At 46.4% G+C, this 17497-nt stretch overlaps 1 protein-coding gene across 1 annotated transcript in view; it reads left to right on the top strand.

The window, feature by feature from the left end:
- Positions 1–17497, top strand: part of LOC121331887 (synaptotagmin-like protein 2) — a 36293-nt gene that overhangs the window by 9555 nt on the left and 9241 nt on the right. Inside the window, exons 2-9 of the mRNA XM_041396700.1 lie at positions 3168–3723; positions 5915–6066; positions 10669–10762; positions 11833–11923; positions 12096–12189; positions 12868–13965; positions 15298–15396; positions 17211–17302. Coding sequence (XP_041252634.1) covers positions 3623–3723; positions 5915–6066; positions 10669–10762; positions 11833–11923; positions 12096–12189; positions 12868–13965; positions 15298–15396; positions 17211–17302 — 1821 coding nt within the window. The 5' untranslated portion in view covers positions 3168–3622. The remainder of the gene's footprint in view (positions 1–3167; positions 3724–5914; positions 6067–10668; positions 10763–11832; positions 11924–12095; positions 12190–12867; positions 13966–15297; positions 15397–17210; positions 17303–17497) is intronic.

A 17497-nucleotide genomic window follows, 5' to 3' on the forward strand; every position in this document is an offset into this window, starting at 1 on the left:
TCTTTGTGATGTTCTCTTCCCCAGAAAAGCAGTCAGAAGAGCAAGGGTCCTTTGCAGATCCAGCGTGCTTCTCTGCTCACATCTGTGGTCTTTCCTGTAGCCATGGCAATTTTACCCATCTGCTTTGCTGTGAAATGTCAGGACCCTCTGTGCTGGGGTGTCGTGGTGGTGCAGAACCTGAGGGCAGCCCAGATTTGTTCTGCATGGTGGGCCATAGGCCTTGGGCAGAAGTTGCCTATCTGACACAAACAATTCACTTTTTTATGATTCTCCATTTTGCTTCTGTCACCAGAGAGTGAGGAGGGGTCACTAGGAGGGGTCTCCCACTGGTGAGAGGGAAGGAGAGTACAACTGTCTTTGTGCTTGTCACAGTTTGTCCCCAGCCAGCTTACATCAGTGAGCTTGCACTGAAGAAGTCTCAGTCTGGGGTACAATCTGCCCCAGCACTGTGCAATGACTCCTGTCATTGCCCTGCAGAGCTGCAAGGCTTTTGTGTTTTCCTTCCCAGCTGTTTGCAGAGATGGCAAGGCCAGGGCTGGGCAGGACTCACAGAAATTGTTTTTATCTGTGTGGGACCCACGCGTCCTCTGCTTTCCTGCTGACTTAGGTGCTTGTACTACATCACCCCTGTGGTGTCCAAAATGTCCATTAGCAAGGCCTTGTTAGGGGAGAGGATGATGTGCAATCTAAGAGAGCAAACCCAGGCTGTGTGGTGCTGCAGCAGGAGTGTGAGCCTGCCTCAGGGATGGGGCAGTGGTTGGCACTGAGCTCTGTGCCTGCCTGATAACGTTCTGTACCTGCCAGCTCATTCTTATCCTTCATCTACTGCACGTGTAGACCCAGGTGAGCAATTAGCACTCTCTCCCTTAATGCTCTGCACCTGAGTGTTCACGGAGGGCTTCTCCTTTCAAGGCTCTGCGCTGCCCAGGACACGCATGGGGCGCCCAGCAGAGGCTGCCCAGGCTCAGTGGGGCAGGGACAGCCCCGTGGCCATGCTGCACATGGAGATCACTTCCCAGGCTTGTTAGTTCCTGCAGGTCTGGGTCAACAGCTTTGCAGCTCCTGACACTTCCAGCAAAACCTCCAGCTCCAATGGAGCGGTCTTCTGGAGTAGCTCACTTTCCCACAGCGGGTGCATCAAGTGGTTTGATTTTTAACTATATAAAACAAAAGGAGTTGGCTCTTGGTTTCTGTTAACCTTTTCCTTCTAATGTAGCGATTTCTGTGAGAGAAAACATTTTCATGGGAAAGGAAACAAAAGGCTCTTTACAAAGAAGTAGCCTTTTTCCCAAGATGTAGCCTTTATTTTTAATTGACTGCCATACTGATGAATAAATATGAGTCTTCTCTGAAAATATTTTCTGAAGTAGTTTCAGCCCACATATCATGGGGTTTGTTAAAAATAAATAAAAGTTCTTCAGAAGCAAATACTGTGATATGTCCCTAGATACCTTTTCAAAAATAAAATCTGTCCCAGAAAATTCTGTGAATGTCTTTGTGGAAGTAGGATTGTGCCTGACAGCCAGAGAAAAGTAGATGGAACTAAGTGTGGAAGAGCCATGCTAAGCTGGATGAAATGTAGGTTTAAACAGTAAAGATTCACCAGGGTTTTTTTATTATTGTTTCTGTTTAAACTATTTAGAGTAGTGTGGATAGTTTCTCACATGATAAAGGCTATATTGTAGTGTGACAAGCACAGCCATTCTTGCCATAAAGAAATAGGAAATGTTGTTTCCTGCAGCAATTTTTTACCAAAAAAAAAAAAAAAGAAAAAAAAAGAAAAGAGTTTTCCAGTCAATGCCATTCCTTTTATTAGCTTTTTCGTGCAGTGTTCTGTAGTATTTATTTGTAAACATTATGGTCAGATGCCTGTTCTTTCTTTTCATATATTGTTACACCAGTACAAAAAGCACAAACATTTGTGAGTTTATCATCTGTAAAATAAGGTGAGTCCATGAAAGGATGTCAAATGATCAGCAAAGTTCAGCTGAAGCACTGGTGCTCACCTTTGGATGGGTCCCTTGATGAAAGAGATGCCCCATGCAGACAGTCCAGAGAAGTGACAAACATTATGAAAACACAGCTTTGAGGGATCTGAAGGAGCTGTGGTTGGTTAACACGGAGGCTGAGGTGTCAGTCCCAGTGAGGATGGCTGCAGAGGGATAATTCCTGTGTCACCTAGGATGGGCTGACACCTATCAGGGAGATCTGGGGTAGGCAATAGGAAGAAGTTTCTTGCTGACAGCAAAACACTGAAATAGGTGGCCTGAAAGGGCTGAGGTTGGTATCCTCAAAGGCACAGATTAGAGACTAAGGGTGATACAAGCTTTGAGGTTAGGGAGTAGGCTTGATGACCTTCAGATCACGTTTTCCATGAAAGATGAGATTTATTGATTTTTAATGATCTGACTCCCAAGGCTCTGGCTTTTGAAGAAATAGCAAAGTATCATGAAACCCACAAACACTTGAAAGGTTTGCAAACAGTAGAAAAACTGAGTGAGGTAGAAACTGCCTACATGGACAGGAGCAGAACTTTTCCTCCCTCAAAGGTGGGCCTTACTGTCCTCAAGTTGGCCAGGAGAGAGGAAAAGGAATAAAGTGGCAAGGCAGTGCTTGTTTTACCTTTCCTCCATGCCCTGCAGCCTCTGGCCATTTTGCTGTCTTTTGAAACACAAAGTGATCTGCACCAGTAGTGTTTGAATAGCAAATACCAGTGCAGCATAAAGCAAAGGGCACACATACTAGAAAATGAGCAACCCCTGGTATTTCATAGCATAACATGCAGCAGAAATACTTGCAGGTTGCTGTTCTGTCATCTTCCAATTGCTTTACAAAGGTTGGCTGCTTATCCTTGGTCTCATTTAGGGCATAAAGAAGTGAGGATAAGAAGAATGGAGGTAAAAAGCAAGCAAGCAACTTGGTAATTTATATACATATTTTGTTTGTGGCATGCTGAGTCAACTGTTTATTTGTTAGTAGGAAATGGCTAAAATAAAACATCATCTTGGTTAGGTTAATGCCACGTGAGGAGCTCTAGGATGGGGAAGAAAGTAGGACAGCTTGTTTTGGAACTTGTGCTGGAGAACAAATAAAAACCCCCAATGCACACATTCGCTTCCCATATGTCACGCTTATCTCAAAGTCATCTCGGTGCTGTTTCTTTGCAGGGATGCTTGAACTCCACAGAGCAGATTTCCCTGTCGAGGAGAGCGCATGCCAGAGGTGCTGGGGTTGCTGTTGGTGAGAAGAGCTTTGGTGCCTGTTGAGGCAGGAGCTTGCTGCTTCCCCTGCTTCCCTCTGTGACTGACGCTGGCGTCCGGATCGCTGCAACCCTGCCTGAGGAAAAGCGAAGGAGCCCAATTGTGCTGAGAGAATTTTCCTGGCAGGGGAAGGCATGCAGTGCAGAGGCTGTGCCAGCCAAGAGCCTGGAAGTGCACGTCCAGGTGCTAGGGTGAGTTCCACCCAAGCCATGCTGTGGTGACTCCTTTCTCTGCAGCGCGTCTCGCTCAGCACCAGGGTGGCTCTGAGGGGCTGCCCATGGCCCTGCGGCAGCCTGGGCTGCATTACTGCCTGCTCTGTCTCTGCTTGAGCCCTTGAGGAGCTGAAGAAGACAGTAGGGAAGATGTTGGACTTGAGCTTCCTGACCGAGGAGGAGTATGAAAAGCTGATGAAGGTTCTGCAGAGAGATGCAGAGCTGAAGAAGAGGGATGGGGATCGCATCAGGTGAGACAGTGTGTGACAGCAGGATGTGAGCTTCCCTTGGGGAAGACTTTTTCATTTCTTTCAGAGAGGAGCACGTGTGTGTGTGTGAACAAGGAGAGGTGCAGGTTGCAGCAGTGCTGTCCCTTTTGCTCAGATCCTGATAGATCTTTTCATTGTGCCTTGTCTTTCTCAGCCATCCTTCTGTTGCAGCTGTCCTCTCCTTGCAGGAGGGGACTCTCCTTTTGAGTTAATCATCAGCCCTCAGAGATGCCAAGGGCAGTCACCCCTTCCCTGAGGTGACGGAAGATGCTGATTTCTTGGTGGCAGAGGTCTGAGCAGGGGAGTAGCTGCTACCTTGTTTTACTCACCTGGTAGCACAGAAAGGCCATAGTGTGTTTTAAAATGAGATTTTACAAAATGAGATTTTACATCCCCTTCTCTGATTTATGTTGCCCCCTTGCTTTTTGAGGTGTGTGTGTGCACCATCTGTCATACAGAGAGGGGTGATTAGAGGCTGCATGATCTGCCAGAGGTTTGCAGGGAGCTGTTCCAGAGCCAGGGATTCTGGCTCAGTTCAGCTCCTCTGCCACTGGCCATCCTGGAGCTCAGGTCTGGTTGATCAGGATTGTTTGTTGCTGCTCTTGCTTTTAAATGCCAGCCATTAGACCATCTGGGCTGACAGTGTGCACCAGGCTCAGGGAGCTGGCACCAAATTCTCCATGGCAAGAAATTAGTAACTCAGTGGGTATGGGTGGCACTGTGCCATTTACCCCAGCTAAGGATATGAGTCTTTGATTCGCTGTTGAGCCAGAAAAAGAGTAAGCCCCATACAGAAAGGATGCTCAAGGCTTGAAGAGGGAGCAGAAGCTTTGCTGCAGGCTCCTGGGAGCTGTGTGCCCTGGCCTCTGCTTGGAGGTGGGAGCTGGGGAAACAACTGGAAGCCAAAGCCTGGACTTGGGGTGTGTGTGCATGCTCTTCTTACCTCTCCTCTGAGTTGAAAAAAAACCAAAAAGGCTTGTTTTTGTTTATTTTGGTTTGTTTGTTTGTTTGTTTCTGAAATTGAGTAGATTTTCCCTCTGAAATGGATGTTTGGTAAAAAGAGTGTTTGGATTATTTTGGTTTTGTTTCACTTCTCTTTGAAAGCTGTTGCACAGGAGGCTTTGATTTGGGAGTGAAGTGAATTAGAGCCCCAGAGCCCCTTGCTGTCAGTTTGGTTTCCTGCAATAAAACATGTTTGGTTTCAACACAACCTGCCTGCTGGGCAAAATGAAGTAAATGGCATTTCCTTGATTTGCTGTCAGCAATATTAAAATAATTATTTCCTCTGGCCCAGCACCTTGAGACCCCCATGGAGGCAGTGCAGCCCTGGTCGAGATGGGAAACTTCTGTTGAGTCCCCAGGATGGCCTGCAGAGGCTTGAGCCCAGTTATCCCTGCTCCCTCCTGGCCTTTAGGCAGCCAAACGGGACCCTTCAAGGCTCCAGGGTTATCTGGGGGTTTGCCCCCTTTTCCTGCTGAGAAGAAAGCTTCCTCTGGCCTCCCAGGTTCCACAGAAACCCTGAACTGTGCTGAGCTGTGCCAGCTGCAAGGCAGATAATTCAGCAAGCCATGGTGAGGAGGATTAGAGTACAGAGCACTGACAGGTTTAGGTGCCAAAAACCAGCCCGGGGTGTGCCCAAGAGAGGAACAGCAGGAGAAGCCATGCTTAGGAGGGAGAGCTAACCATGCAGGTGCCAAAACTGGCATGGCAGGGGGAGCACGGAGAGGAGCAGTGTCCAGGGAGAATGCTGCAGGGACAGGTTGCTTCCCTAAATATCATTATTTGTTTCTGTGGTTTGCAGCAAATTTGATCCAGAAGGTTTTGCCATAAATAGATTAATAAACAAATAAAATGGAGAAGTGGAAGACAGACAAACAGTCCCACCCCTTTCTTAACCCTCAGGGCAGCCAAGCAAGTGGACAAATCTCCTTGACAGGTGAATGATTTGGATTTGTGAAATCTGGAAGAGGTGAAAGCCTGTGTTTACAAGGTGCTGTTACCATTCCAGATAAAGAGTAAAACAGCTGCTCTTTTAATGCTGGTTTGGCTCTAGGGATTGCGGAGAATAATCTGTGGATCCTTCATAGTGTCAGACAGGTGAACCCGTGGACATATTGCAAACGTAGCTCAGGGGAAGATGTGTTTGGTGTGTAATGCTTGCCCTGCCTTTCAGGAGGATACAAGGTTCCATCACAGATGAAAAGAAGAAGAAGTTTGTGACAGGTGAATGGTTTTCAGAAGTGAAGGCAAAGCGCTTCCAGGAGGACTTGGCAGGGCCGGATCTACTTCGAGCATCAATTAGAAGGAAAAAGGGCAAACTAGAAAGTAAGTATGTTAGTGCACATCTCAATAAAACAAATTGATGGACCAGAAAAAATTGGTCCACGGTGAGAGTCTCCCTGTACTGGCAGTCTGTTGAGAACCAGTCCCTGCGTTGTGATAAGGGGATTCTCATCTATGTCTTCAGTACCAGAAAAACATCCCTTGTCATCAAAATCAGGGCTCAAAGAAAAAATTACAGTGTGGCCGAGGACCAAGGCAAAAGCCATGTGCAGTGAATGCCTTTTCCTCACTTCAGCTTCTTTTTTCTTTTTCCCAAAATTTCTGTTTGCTAGAGGCCATTGGTGTAATTTCTTACCACAGAACTAAAAAGAGAAGGGGATGATGTAGGACAGTTTTTGGCATCAAGCTGACATGTGTGGGTCAAACACATCCCCTGCCCCAGTCCTGAAGTAGTCTGACACGAGCTGCTCTCACAGGCCTCTGGAGTGGTGAGATGGTCACATTTCTGCACAGGGAGAGGGTGCCTCTCTCCTCTTGGCATGTGTTTGCCCACTTGAGAGGGTCCATGCATCACTTCTTACATGGAAATGATTCCAAGGCAAAATGTGGTTTTCTAAGTAGAAAGGGCCCAGTGTGTGCCCAGGCTGTATGCCACGTGTGCTGATTGGAAGCAGATGTGCTGTTTGATGTGCAGATAAACTTCCATGGTGCTGTGTAAAACAGATCACAGCAGATTTGTCAGCTCAGGGCAAGAGATCAGCCCTGTGTGAAACAAGCAGGACTGTGCTTAGAGTCCAAATGTAACCGGCCTGGAGCTGGAACCTTGTGCTGAACATCTGTGCAAAGCAGAGCTGGGGATGATTCACATCGTCCTCAACATGAGGACAGGCCAGCAGCCAGTGTCACACAGGCTCCTGATGGTTTGTCAGGCTGGGCAGTCACAGATTCCCCCATGGCTGGGGAGTTATTTAATTACTGGCTGCTGCTGGCCTGGGGAAGCCTTGGCCCTTACAGGCAGCTCCAGGCAGAGCCTGCTGCTTCTCTGACGAGGGCCCCATGGCTGGGCTCTGATCTTTTGCAGTAAAGGCTGTAGCCCCTGGCAGAGGGGCATCTGTCCAGGACTCAGATGTCATCTCCAGCAGTTCAGTTCAGCCACCATCCCTGGGCCCAGCTTCCCCTTCCTGCCAGGGGAGCAGCAGTATAGATCACTCTTTTGTTTGGTGAAACTCCTTGGCCAGGATGTGTCTGTAGCAGAATTGCCTGGATTTAGGGTACTCCTTGCTCCATGTTATTAGACACATTCTGAAAGCTAAATGCTGACCAGGGACTTGACTGAAAGCCTCATTTTCTTTTTGCACTTTACCTACCCCTGACAGCTCTCATAATTTAGCACAGATTCATTGGAGCCTCTCATGCAGAACTGGCTCATCATATTTCATATGAAGTTGCTTTTATCCTTGGTGTTATGAATTCATGATGTCATTAAATTTACTATTTTACCATATCTCTAGAACGCTAAAATATATAAAACCTTTTCCATCTTGGCAGAAGTGCCTGGCTTTTCTGCAGAGCATGCTCTCCTTTTTGAGGATGTGCATTTGTGCTTGCACCCTCTTGGCATGAAGGGGCAGAGCTTCAGCAGCTTCTCTGCCAGCACCCAGGGCAGGCAGATGCTCTACAGCCCAGCCAGCAGCCTGCAGTGGATAGGATTGTCTGCCCTTTGCCTTGCACCCTTAGCTTTCTGCCCTCTTCAGGAAAGCAGAATTTGAAGTACTGTTGGTTTTAGATTTGACTTTTAGGGCTGGTGTGCACGTATCAGATGGTGTCTCAGGTCGTATATAGAATAATCTCCTTATTAAAGCAGCAGAATTATGCAAGAGTCATTGCACGTTCATTGCTTGACTAATGCTGTTTTAAGAAGGAAGAAGCAAATGTTATTAAATTACTCTAATAGTTATGTCTAGATTTAGCCTTTATTCCTTTTTCAACATTTTTTCTTCCCTTTTTCCTCTATTTGTATTCTCAGACCTATTTTGGTAAAGCACAGGAATAACATGTGACTTTATTCCTTCCTGTTACTTTTTCCACTGCCATTTTACATCACTGGTTGTGCATCAAGATTCTGCAGCTAATATATTCACCTTAGATGAGATAAGGGCCTTTGCTTGCCATATTGACATCTTTTATCCTTCCCCTGGAAAGATCAGTCATTCACCTCTGCTGGCTTTCAAGGTGATGAAGGAGTGCATGTTCATTTAGTCAAATCTGTGTTCATAACTCCTGATTTAAGTCTTTAGAGCTAAATCTGTGTTAGGGAGTGAAATGAAAAAAAATTCCTTCATGGAAAAGCCCCACAGAGATAATTTCTGGCATTCTCTGTGCAAGGTAAGTGAGCCCAGGAGGGGTGGAAATTTGTGCTTGCAAAGGAAAATCCCCAGTGTTTTTTTCTGGAGGAGAGTTTTAGCCTTCAGAGGGGAGGGCTGTGGGGATCCCTAAGGGTTTTCACAGCTGGTATGGATTGCAGTAGAAAACATTAGTCATAGGCAGTAATACAAATCTATAAAACATATAGCTACCCTGTATTTAAATGACAGCCTGCAGAGCAGCACAGATGGATGAATTTGATGATAACTTCTTCTTGTGCTTATGTGCAATACTTGAGGGCTAAAAATCACCTAGAGAGAGACCATTTTATCCACCTGCTGTGGCAAGAGAGCCCTGCTGCACAGGTACTTATCAATGTCCCAGGCACTAAGAGTCTTTGTTTTAGAGTGGTAGGAAATGAATAAAAGTGTTAGAGCAGGAGTGCCTGTCTATTTTATACACATGTATAAAAATGCATATATGGGCAAGTTAAACTGGTCAGGCCACTCCTGATTTCTGTTGGAATTTGCTTCTTACATTGTCTCATCCTAAAGTTAGCAAAGGCATATTGCTTGTCTTGATGGAGTGTAATGTACTGAACTGTTTGTGGTGATAGGAGCCAGGCATAGCTGTGTCAGTGACAGAGCCATTTTTAGGGCAGGGATTTGGATGGGTGGAAGTGAAGGCTTCCTGCTGCCTCTGCCAGCCAGGAATGAGGAGCTCTGTCTGGGGGGGAAATGTCAGTGAAGAGCAAGTACAACACAGAGCCTTGGCAAGCGGGATGAGAAATGAATGCAGTCTTTGGTTGTCAAGGTCTTTTCAACCATGACAGGCAAAGGGAAAATGTGGGAGCTCTGTGTTTGGGTCCTTTACTTCCAGCACAGCTACCTGCTGGCACCTCCCTCCCCTAGGTCTGAGGCAGAAGAGGAGGATGTGGCTCACTGTACCAATAAATCTCCTCAGTGTGCCTTCCTGTGCCCACGTGCCATGGCCAGCACGTGCCACCAACCATGCCTCAGGTTCTCTCTCCTAAAACAATGTTCAGTGGTGCCTTGTGCACATCATAGGCAGAACAGTCCCTCTGTCAGAAACATGCTCTCTAAAACTGGCTCATTCCTACACAACCAGGCTCTTGTTTTTCAGCAGGAGTAGTTCCCTGAATTCCCACTGCTGTGGAAACCACGGGGCCACCCAGGTGCCCCCCTGTGTGCCAGACATGCAGCCCTAGTGCACACAGCTCTGAGCAGTGCCTGCTCTGCTCCTGCACCTCAGGCCAGGTGCTGGGAGGGCAGGAGGATTGGGAATGCAGCATTTTTCTCCATAGGAGTGCACAGGCAACGGGGAGTGACTCTTTGGATATTCCTGTGACTTGCAGGCTGACAGTGCTGGATGGCACCACCAGGCAGTGTTGAGTCTTGAGCCTTCTCACCAGAGGGGAGAGAAGGAGGCCTGAGGAAGCCTCAGGAGGTTTTCCAACCAGATAATAAGCAAGGCTATACTGTTCAATATTACTTCTGAATCCTCTGAACTTCTTTTTCTATTGTATTGTTTAATGAAATATATCCTAAAATGGTTTGGCAGTTCTTGTAACAGGTAGATTTTCTCTTTAAAATAGACCTGGCTGCATGAATAAATATGTGCAGATCTTGTTGACCAGACTAGACTTACTTTTTATTCACTGTTTAAGAGTTTAATCCAATTGGTTTTGCAGTAGCAAGAAAACCCATTTGCTAACAAAATATCTAATGCAGCATTTTACCCTGCAGTCTGCTCTATAAGTTACTATCCTCTGTTGTTTTTAATCTGGGGTCTTTGGGAGCTCACAAGATGTAGCTGGGCCTTGTGCCAGTAACAATAACAGGGATCTCCTCATTAACTGTATTGGCCTCCTCCTTTGTTTGCCAAGATCGGATGACTTGAGTCAAAACAGGAAATGGCTGAATTTAAATCCTGGAACAGATTAACTTTATTGACAGTCAATGGCAGTGTCCTGTGGAGGTTTCCAGTGATGTGACAGCTCCTGGCACGAGTTGGGCATTGGGCAGCTTTGTCCTCTTGGACCTGTGGGGTCTGGAAATGCCTTTGCTGCCCTGGGACCTCCCCATCCTTGGGGAGAGCAGGCAGAAACCCTCCCCTGCAAACCCTCTCCTCTTAAACCTCCAGGGATTGTATTGGGACTCTTTTTCATTGGGCAAAGCATTTTCTTACCCCAAACAAAACACAGCAAACACGACAAGTTTAATGAAATGTCATTTCTCAGTTGTCTCTGTTACATTTCAGATGAGGCCAACAAGCACATCCAGACGAGTCTGGAAAGCAAAGCTGCCCCAAGCCCTGCCTTTCCTGAGGACATTGCTGGTGCAGGAGAGGGAAGGTAACACTGCTGCATGTGCAGTGCTCAGGCTGCTGCTCTTACTTCTAATGAAAATTGAATGCTACCCATTAAACCCTGGTCTCTGAGTTTCCAAGACTCTATAAGTAATATGGTCTATACGATATTTTTTAAGTCCTTCTCCTAGGAATTGTCAGAATATCAGTCCACCCCTAATAATCAAGTGCTAATGTGCTTATCCCACAAAGGTCTTTTCCTGCATGATTTGATAAGGGATCAGTAAAATGGAAGCTGTCTCTAATGTCAGGATGTGCTGGTTAGTTTTTCAAAGTAATTATGGTTTTATTTGTTTAATTTTTGCTATGGAGCAACACTAACAAAATCAACAGTTTGAGGAAACTGCTCATTTCCTGCTGGTGCCAACCTCTGTGTCCAGTGCTCAGCACTCTCCATCAAGGCTTGGTAGGATTTCACATTGTGCTGACTGAGCAAAAACATCTATTAAAAGCACTCCAATGAGCAAGTCAGTGACCTCACTCAATATCCATGGACTATGGAGAAGCATTTAAAATACTCACCTATTCATGTATTGTTGTTCCCATCTTATTTGCCTTTTTTTTTTTGTCAGCAGAATGAGGAATCATTCTCCACAGGTGGCAGTTGCTCCAGTTAAATATTAAATATGGGCCTTGACAACACTTGGAAACCTCTTGCAGCTGATTCGTGGGTGTTGTTTAATGAAGGACCCAGAGGCAACAGGCTCTGGGTACTCCTGCTTTGCTGGCACAACACCCAGTGGTTTTTTTTGCAGGGGTTGGTTAAATCCTGAAAAGCTAGCTTTGTTTTTCTCATTCAGTCTTAAGCAAGGTGTGGCCTGTTCCTTCCTGGGCCGTAGCATAGAATGTCTCTCCCTTCTGTATGGCCCTTGGGCTCTTCTGGCACTTCCCAGTAGGGGAAAGTCTGAATAAATCTAGTAGTTGACACACATTGTTTTTCTTGAGCAAGTTCTGCATCTGAGCAGAACTGAGGTGATGTTGAAGACTGCCTGAGAACCCAAACAGGCACATCATTACCACAGACCTCCTTGTTCAGCCTTTTCTCCTCTCCCACAGATCCAGTACACCTACTCTTGAAACCACAGAGCAGAAAATTTTGCCAAAACCAAAGCCAAGACTTCCTGTCCAGTTGTCTGCGTCGTACAAGGTAGTACAGGCACAGCCTCTGCACTTCTGTTACTTCTTGGAGCTTCACAAAATCTATCCCTACTGACAGGGGCTCCACAGGCTGCCTGCCCTGGTGTCTCTGCTCAAATAAAATATTTTTTTTCCAGTCTTGCCGGTATTTTATACACTGAAAAGATTTGTTTTCTGTTCAGAGATCCAGCATACATGATGTCTCTTCCTCAGAGAGTGACACTGGAACAAGTCCATTTGTGACTGCCACAAACAGCTTTCATTTGTCTGGAAAAGGTAAGTCTTTTGTTCAGTGAGCTATTGGTGCTTTTGTTACTCAGCATCAAACACCAAGAGACAAGATGCTTTTCAATGTGTGTACAAATAAATAACAAAGAGTACCTTGGCATATAAGAATGGGCTGCCAACACTGTGAATTACAGGCAGGGCAGCAGGGACCAAGGCAGAAAGCAATCTGATGAAACTTCTCCAGGCTCTCAGTACACATTGAACTGAGTGCTTGGCTCTCAGCTCTTTAATCCACAAGAGGACTTACCCTCTCTTTACTGTATAATGTAGTTTTGGAACATAGCAAATAGCCAGCAGGGAAGCTGTCGAATTGAAAGGGAACCTACAAACAAATCCACAACTTGCAGCAACAGTTTAGAGCTCAGTGGATTTTTTGTGTGCCCTGTTGCAGGGAGGACTGGGGTTTTCAGGGCCTTCTTCAGATGGGAGCTTTCTAGAGTCTGAATATGGAAAAGAACTAGGAATATATTGATAACTGGGGTTCTCAGGCCCTTCTTCAGATGGAAGGGAGCTTTCTAGAGTCTGAATATGGAAAAGAACTAGGAATATATTAATGATTTCTGAAAATTCCCCCTGTCTTCTCATTGAGAAATTGCAGCCCAGACCTTCTGGGGAGATTGGATGTGATGCAGTGGGACAGGCTCTCAGCCTTTGTTGTTGTTGTAGATCATGGAGTATCTCCACTGCCCACCAAGCCTTCAGAGGATGCTGTGCCTCAGCCCAGCACTGCAGCTGGAGGAGAAGCTGCTGATGGGGCCACTGGCACCACAGAGGGGCCAAAAACTCCACCCGAAGAAACTTATCCTCCCAGCAAAATACCAGTTAAGAAGAAACCGAGCAGAACCTTCCCCAGATGTGAGCAGGCTGTGAATGACACGGGGCCAGCAGAAAACAGCCTGGCAAAGGAGGAGTCACTGGCAGGCCCCAGAGCACTGCCCACAGCAGGGGAGAGCAGCCGGGCTGGCAGGCAGGGAGCGAACTACACGATCTCATCCATGAGTAACAAGGAGGAGGAGATCGGCCTGGACCGTGAGCACTTCAGGAACCTGAAGAAGTTTTGGGAGAAGGGAGCAGACGTGGCGGCAGGGGGGAGCCCGGCGGCAGACGCCGGGCAGCTCAAGCTGTGCCGCTCGCTCTCCCTGCAGGCTGGGCGAGGCCAGGATGCTGAAGAGAAACCTGGTGCCTTCACCAAAACACGGACCCCCCACAAAAGGACAATAACGTTGTCTTCCAGCGAGGAAGAGCCAAGCTACGCCACTCCTGCAAGGAAGGCCTCAGCTTCTGTCACTCCCAGATCCACGTGTGCCAAGAGCAAAGGGGGCCTGGTTACAAGAAATAACTTGCTGAGTGAAAGCAATGGGAAGGTGCTGATGCCAGAGGAAGAGAAGGTGGTGCAGCACTGCCCCAAGAAATCCAGACTGCCTGTGCGAGCGCCTTCCATCCAGCTGGAGTCGCCCACCGAGGATGTGTGTGGCAGCACGCTGACAGGGACACCCGTGGAGGAGCTGGTCGTGGCAGAAGAGCGCAAGCCCACAGCGAGGTCCCCGGCCAGCACGGTGCAGATACTGATTGAGCCTGTGCCCTCAGATGGTGAAAGTGATGGTGAGAAACAGGAAAGATCTGATTTGGGCACGCAAGACAACACGGAAATAAATGGAGAGCTACCTGAGGAAAAAATGTGCAAGTCTTCAGACCAGCCAACACCTGGTGAACCATCTGGAGAGAGAGAAGCTGTTCAGGGAACAGACTCAGCTGTTTACTCAGGTACTGAGGGCTGTGACTGCACCCTGTGAGAGCCATCCCTAAGCTGGTTTTCTTCCCTAACCCTTCTGCATTGTGCACATTTTCTTCATCTGCCCATTTGTCCTATATTGCAATTTGTGCAGAGTTAGCTTGTGTAGAATGTGTTCTGCAAACAGCTCTGGAAACAAGTCTTGTGTAGCCTAGTGCCATGTTCCCTTGCTTTCCTCCCCACTCCCAGCCCCTGTGCCTTACCTGCAAGCACCTCACCTTGGGACAGCCCTCCACTGCCTCCAGCACACCACAGGAACTCACTTTATTTCACTGGCAAGATTGTATTTTCTTCAAATGTGGGACTGGAAGAATTCTTTGTAGTAGTAGAGATAAGTCTAACACAAATAGAAGAAATAAAATGTGAAGCAAAGTGTTTAATAAATACACTGGCTCTTAGAGTACCTTGATATAGCCACTGGCTTTCAGTGCCTAAATGACATTTTGTGTCTTTTTGGAATGCACAAGTGAACTTTAATATTAAACTTTAAGCAAAGTGGATTGAACAAGGAGTCTGATCTTTCTGGGTTCTGATACCATGTTCTCAACCATGATGGTGTCAATAGCATCACCATTTTAGCAGCCTCTTCCTGTGGAATTGATGGGCTCTTGTAGTGACTATTGCTATGAGAAAACATTGTTATTTGCAACTCACTTTACATTTGGGCTCTGATCACCTGCAGCTCTGCTCTCTTCCAAGTAAAGACCTACAAAGAGAGAGCATCTTCCCTTCTTCTTCCACATTTTCTGTCCTCATGTATCTGGATAAGACCTATTTGAGAGGGTTTTCCACAGACTCATCTGATTTTTATTTTTTCATTGTGTCATTTCTTGGCTTATTTCCTACCTCATATAACATTCCTTTGAAAATCCTGAGTTGCACTTCAGGCCATTGTAAATATTTTCTTTATGGAATATTTTGGGTTATGAAAGGCATCTAAGATTGTTAAGTCCAACCATTTATACATTAGATCATTCTGGTATTTCTCAGGGCTTTTTCATTAATTTATTCTAGGATGATATTAGCAGGTGGCTCTGTTTCTCTGAAAGCTCTTCACGAGAGTTGGTCTGTCTTGGGGACTGGGTAAATCCAGTATTTACATTTCCTGACACAGTGTGAAGAGGTTTTCTCAGGGGGGACATCAGAGCACCTGGATGATTAGGAAGCAGCCTGTGCAGTGTGGCTGCAGTGTGCTCTGGGCAGAGGGACCAGGGGAGGCACACACACACACATGGGCTTGTTGATGAACTGCCCATTTGTGTTTATTTATTCACTGTGTTGATTTGGCTTTTTGTGTATTCCAGAGGAAGATGGGGATCATTCTCCTGCTGCTCAGGCACTGGCCCGAGCAAATAGCATTAATCTTGCAAAGAGCATGGTGAACATTTACACAACCACAGAGAGTGAGTAACATCTTTCTTTCTTCTTTTTGGTTTACATTTGCTGAAGGTAATATATTATGCCAGTTTTCCATCACCATACTTCTGTGCATGTACCAGGCTAGGAAAATGACATATTGTTTCATCATCAAATTAGAGAGTTTATACTGCCTAAAATTAAATTCAGAGCCAGGAAATTACAGCTAGATTGATGGTTTGTTACTTCAGCAAAAACACAAGGGCTTCAAAGGGTTGGCAAGAAGCTTGTGCTCACCTCTCCTGTTCCTGCACGAGGGCTGTGGGATCTGCTGGCAGCCTGTGGATTGATCTGAGGTGCCAGACCTGGGGCCAGCTGTGACTCCTGCTCATGAGGCCTCTCCCTCACCCAGAGCAGAGCCCGTGGCTGCACTGATGTCCCCAGCTGGGACATGTTTTATGGTGACAGTCTCTTCCTGAGAAACCCAGAGAAGCTGAGGAGAAGGCAACCAAGGAAGCAGCAGCCTGCCTGAAGGAGCCCAAGAAAGCTGCAGCCATGGAGAGCACCTGAGGGAAGGCAGCAGCAGCCTCTGTGCCCAAGAAAGCCAATGACAATCCCCAGAGGGTGAAAGCTGGCAAGCCCAAAAAGACAGCTAAGAGCTTGCCTCAAAGGGAAGTGGTGAGGCCAAGGCTGCCAGGACTAAAATGAGGAGCATGGGAAGGCAATGGCCAAGGAAAAGTAAAGGTAAAGCCACTGAGAGGCTTTGATTGAGCCAGTTTAAGTCAAGGCTGGTTATGGGAGGGAGGCAGCTTGCTGGCAGGTCCCACTGCACAGCCCTGGGGCACCTCATGCCGGGCACTGCCCCATCTCAGGGTGCCTGGCATGTCACTGGGCAAGGTGGCTCAGAGCTCCAGGCCCCACATTGCTGTCCAGGGACATGGTCTCCACCAAGACAACCAGGATTTCAGCTTCCCCTTATCTAGAGCACCAAAGCTCATCCTTGGAAACCCTCCTGTAACAGTTACAGTTTCGTGTTTGCAGTTTAGCAAATAATCTGTGTATACTATTATTTATACAAGGTTGGAAATAAAAATAGTAAATATCAAATGAATGGTAAGTCAAGAATCTCTTGGGCATTCTGAGCACCAAAGAATGTATCATCATAACTAAAATGCCAAACAAGTGTGTGTATATGAACATGCATGTTCATGTACATTTATGTTTCCAAAACAAATTCTTCTGGAATGGAGAAAGTAATCTTCAAGAGAGTTATTGGAAGAAGGTAAAGATACAAAAACTAAGTTTTGGTTAGACATTTAAGCAGTACAGTAACCATCTTTCTATTGATAGGAAACTTTCTAACTTTTTTCTTTTAGATAACCTGGCTGTTGTCCATCTTTGTGTTTAGCAGAGTATTTGAGAGGTGTATGCAGTGGTGAAATTGTGGGTATTTTAGTGCTCTTTTCTACAGGGCAGTGTTCTCTGAGATAAAAATGCGAACATGATTGGTTTATTTGACAAGGAGGCCGATTTGGGTTGGTTTAGTGTAAGTTCAGTCAGCATAAAGCAGGCAACATCCTCGTCCTTGTGCCGATGAGGGAATTAGATGAGCCACTAGAGGGAGTTCCACACTCCCACGCAGTGAATGAAAAAGGACTGAAAATAGCTCCATGATGTTAATTAGCAGTTTTTGTCTTGGGGAGGATCAACTTCAATGACAGGTGACAGAGACAGAGCAAGTAGGTAGTACTCCAGTGCCTTCCACAAGCTTTTCCTCCTTCCTTGTGCCATTTAATACAAGTGTGACTTATAATTTCCTGATTCTGATGAGCTATCTTGATGCCTTTTTTTGTATCTGCAGCATACAATAAACCTCATTTGATACCACATCAATTTCTTGAACCTGAAAGAGTCAAAGAACTGAGCAGATCCTCTCCTCTCCTGTTGTCTGAGGTGGGTTGATGCCAGAAATGGCTGAAATAATATTCACAGCATCCCCTGAATGGCAGTGGGTGTCATGATGATGTTTCTCCTGGAGACCAACAGTACTTGCTTTAGAGCAAGAATGCCTTAAGAAAAACACCCCCAGCAGCCCAGGGCAGCAGTTCCATCCTGGAGGATGTTGCCCTGTGTTTCAAGCCACGCTGT

The sequence above is a fragment of the Onychostruthus taczanowskii genome, unplaced genomic scaffold (assembly GCF_017590055.1).
Source record: "Onychostruthus taczanowskii isolate IOZ18803 unplaced genomic scaffold, ASM1759005v1 scaffold13, whole genome shotgun sequence".
NCBI lineage: Eukaryota > Metazoa > Chordata > Aves > Passeriformes > Passeridae > Onychostruthus > Onychostruthus taczanowskii.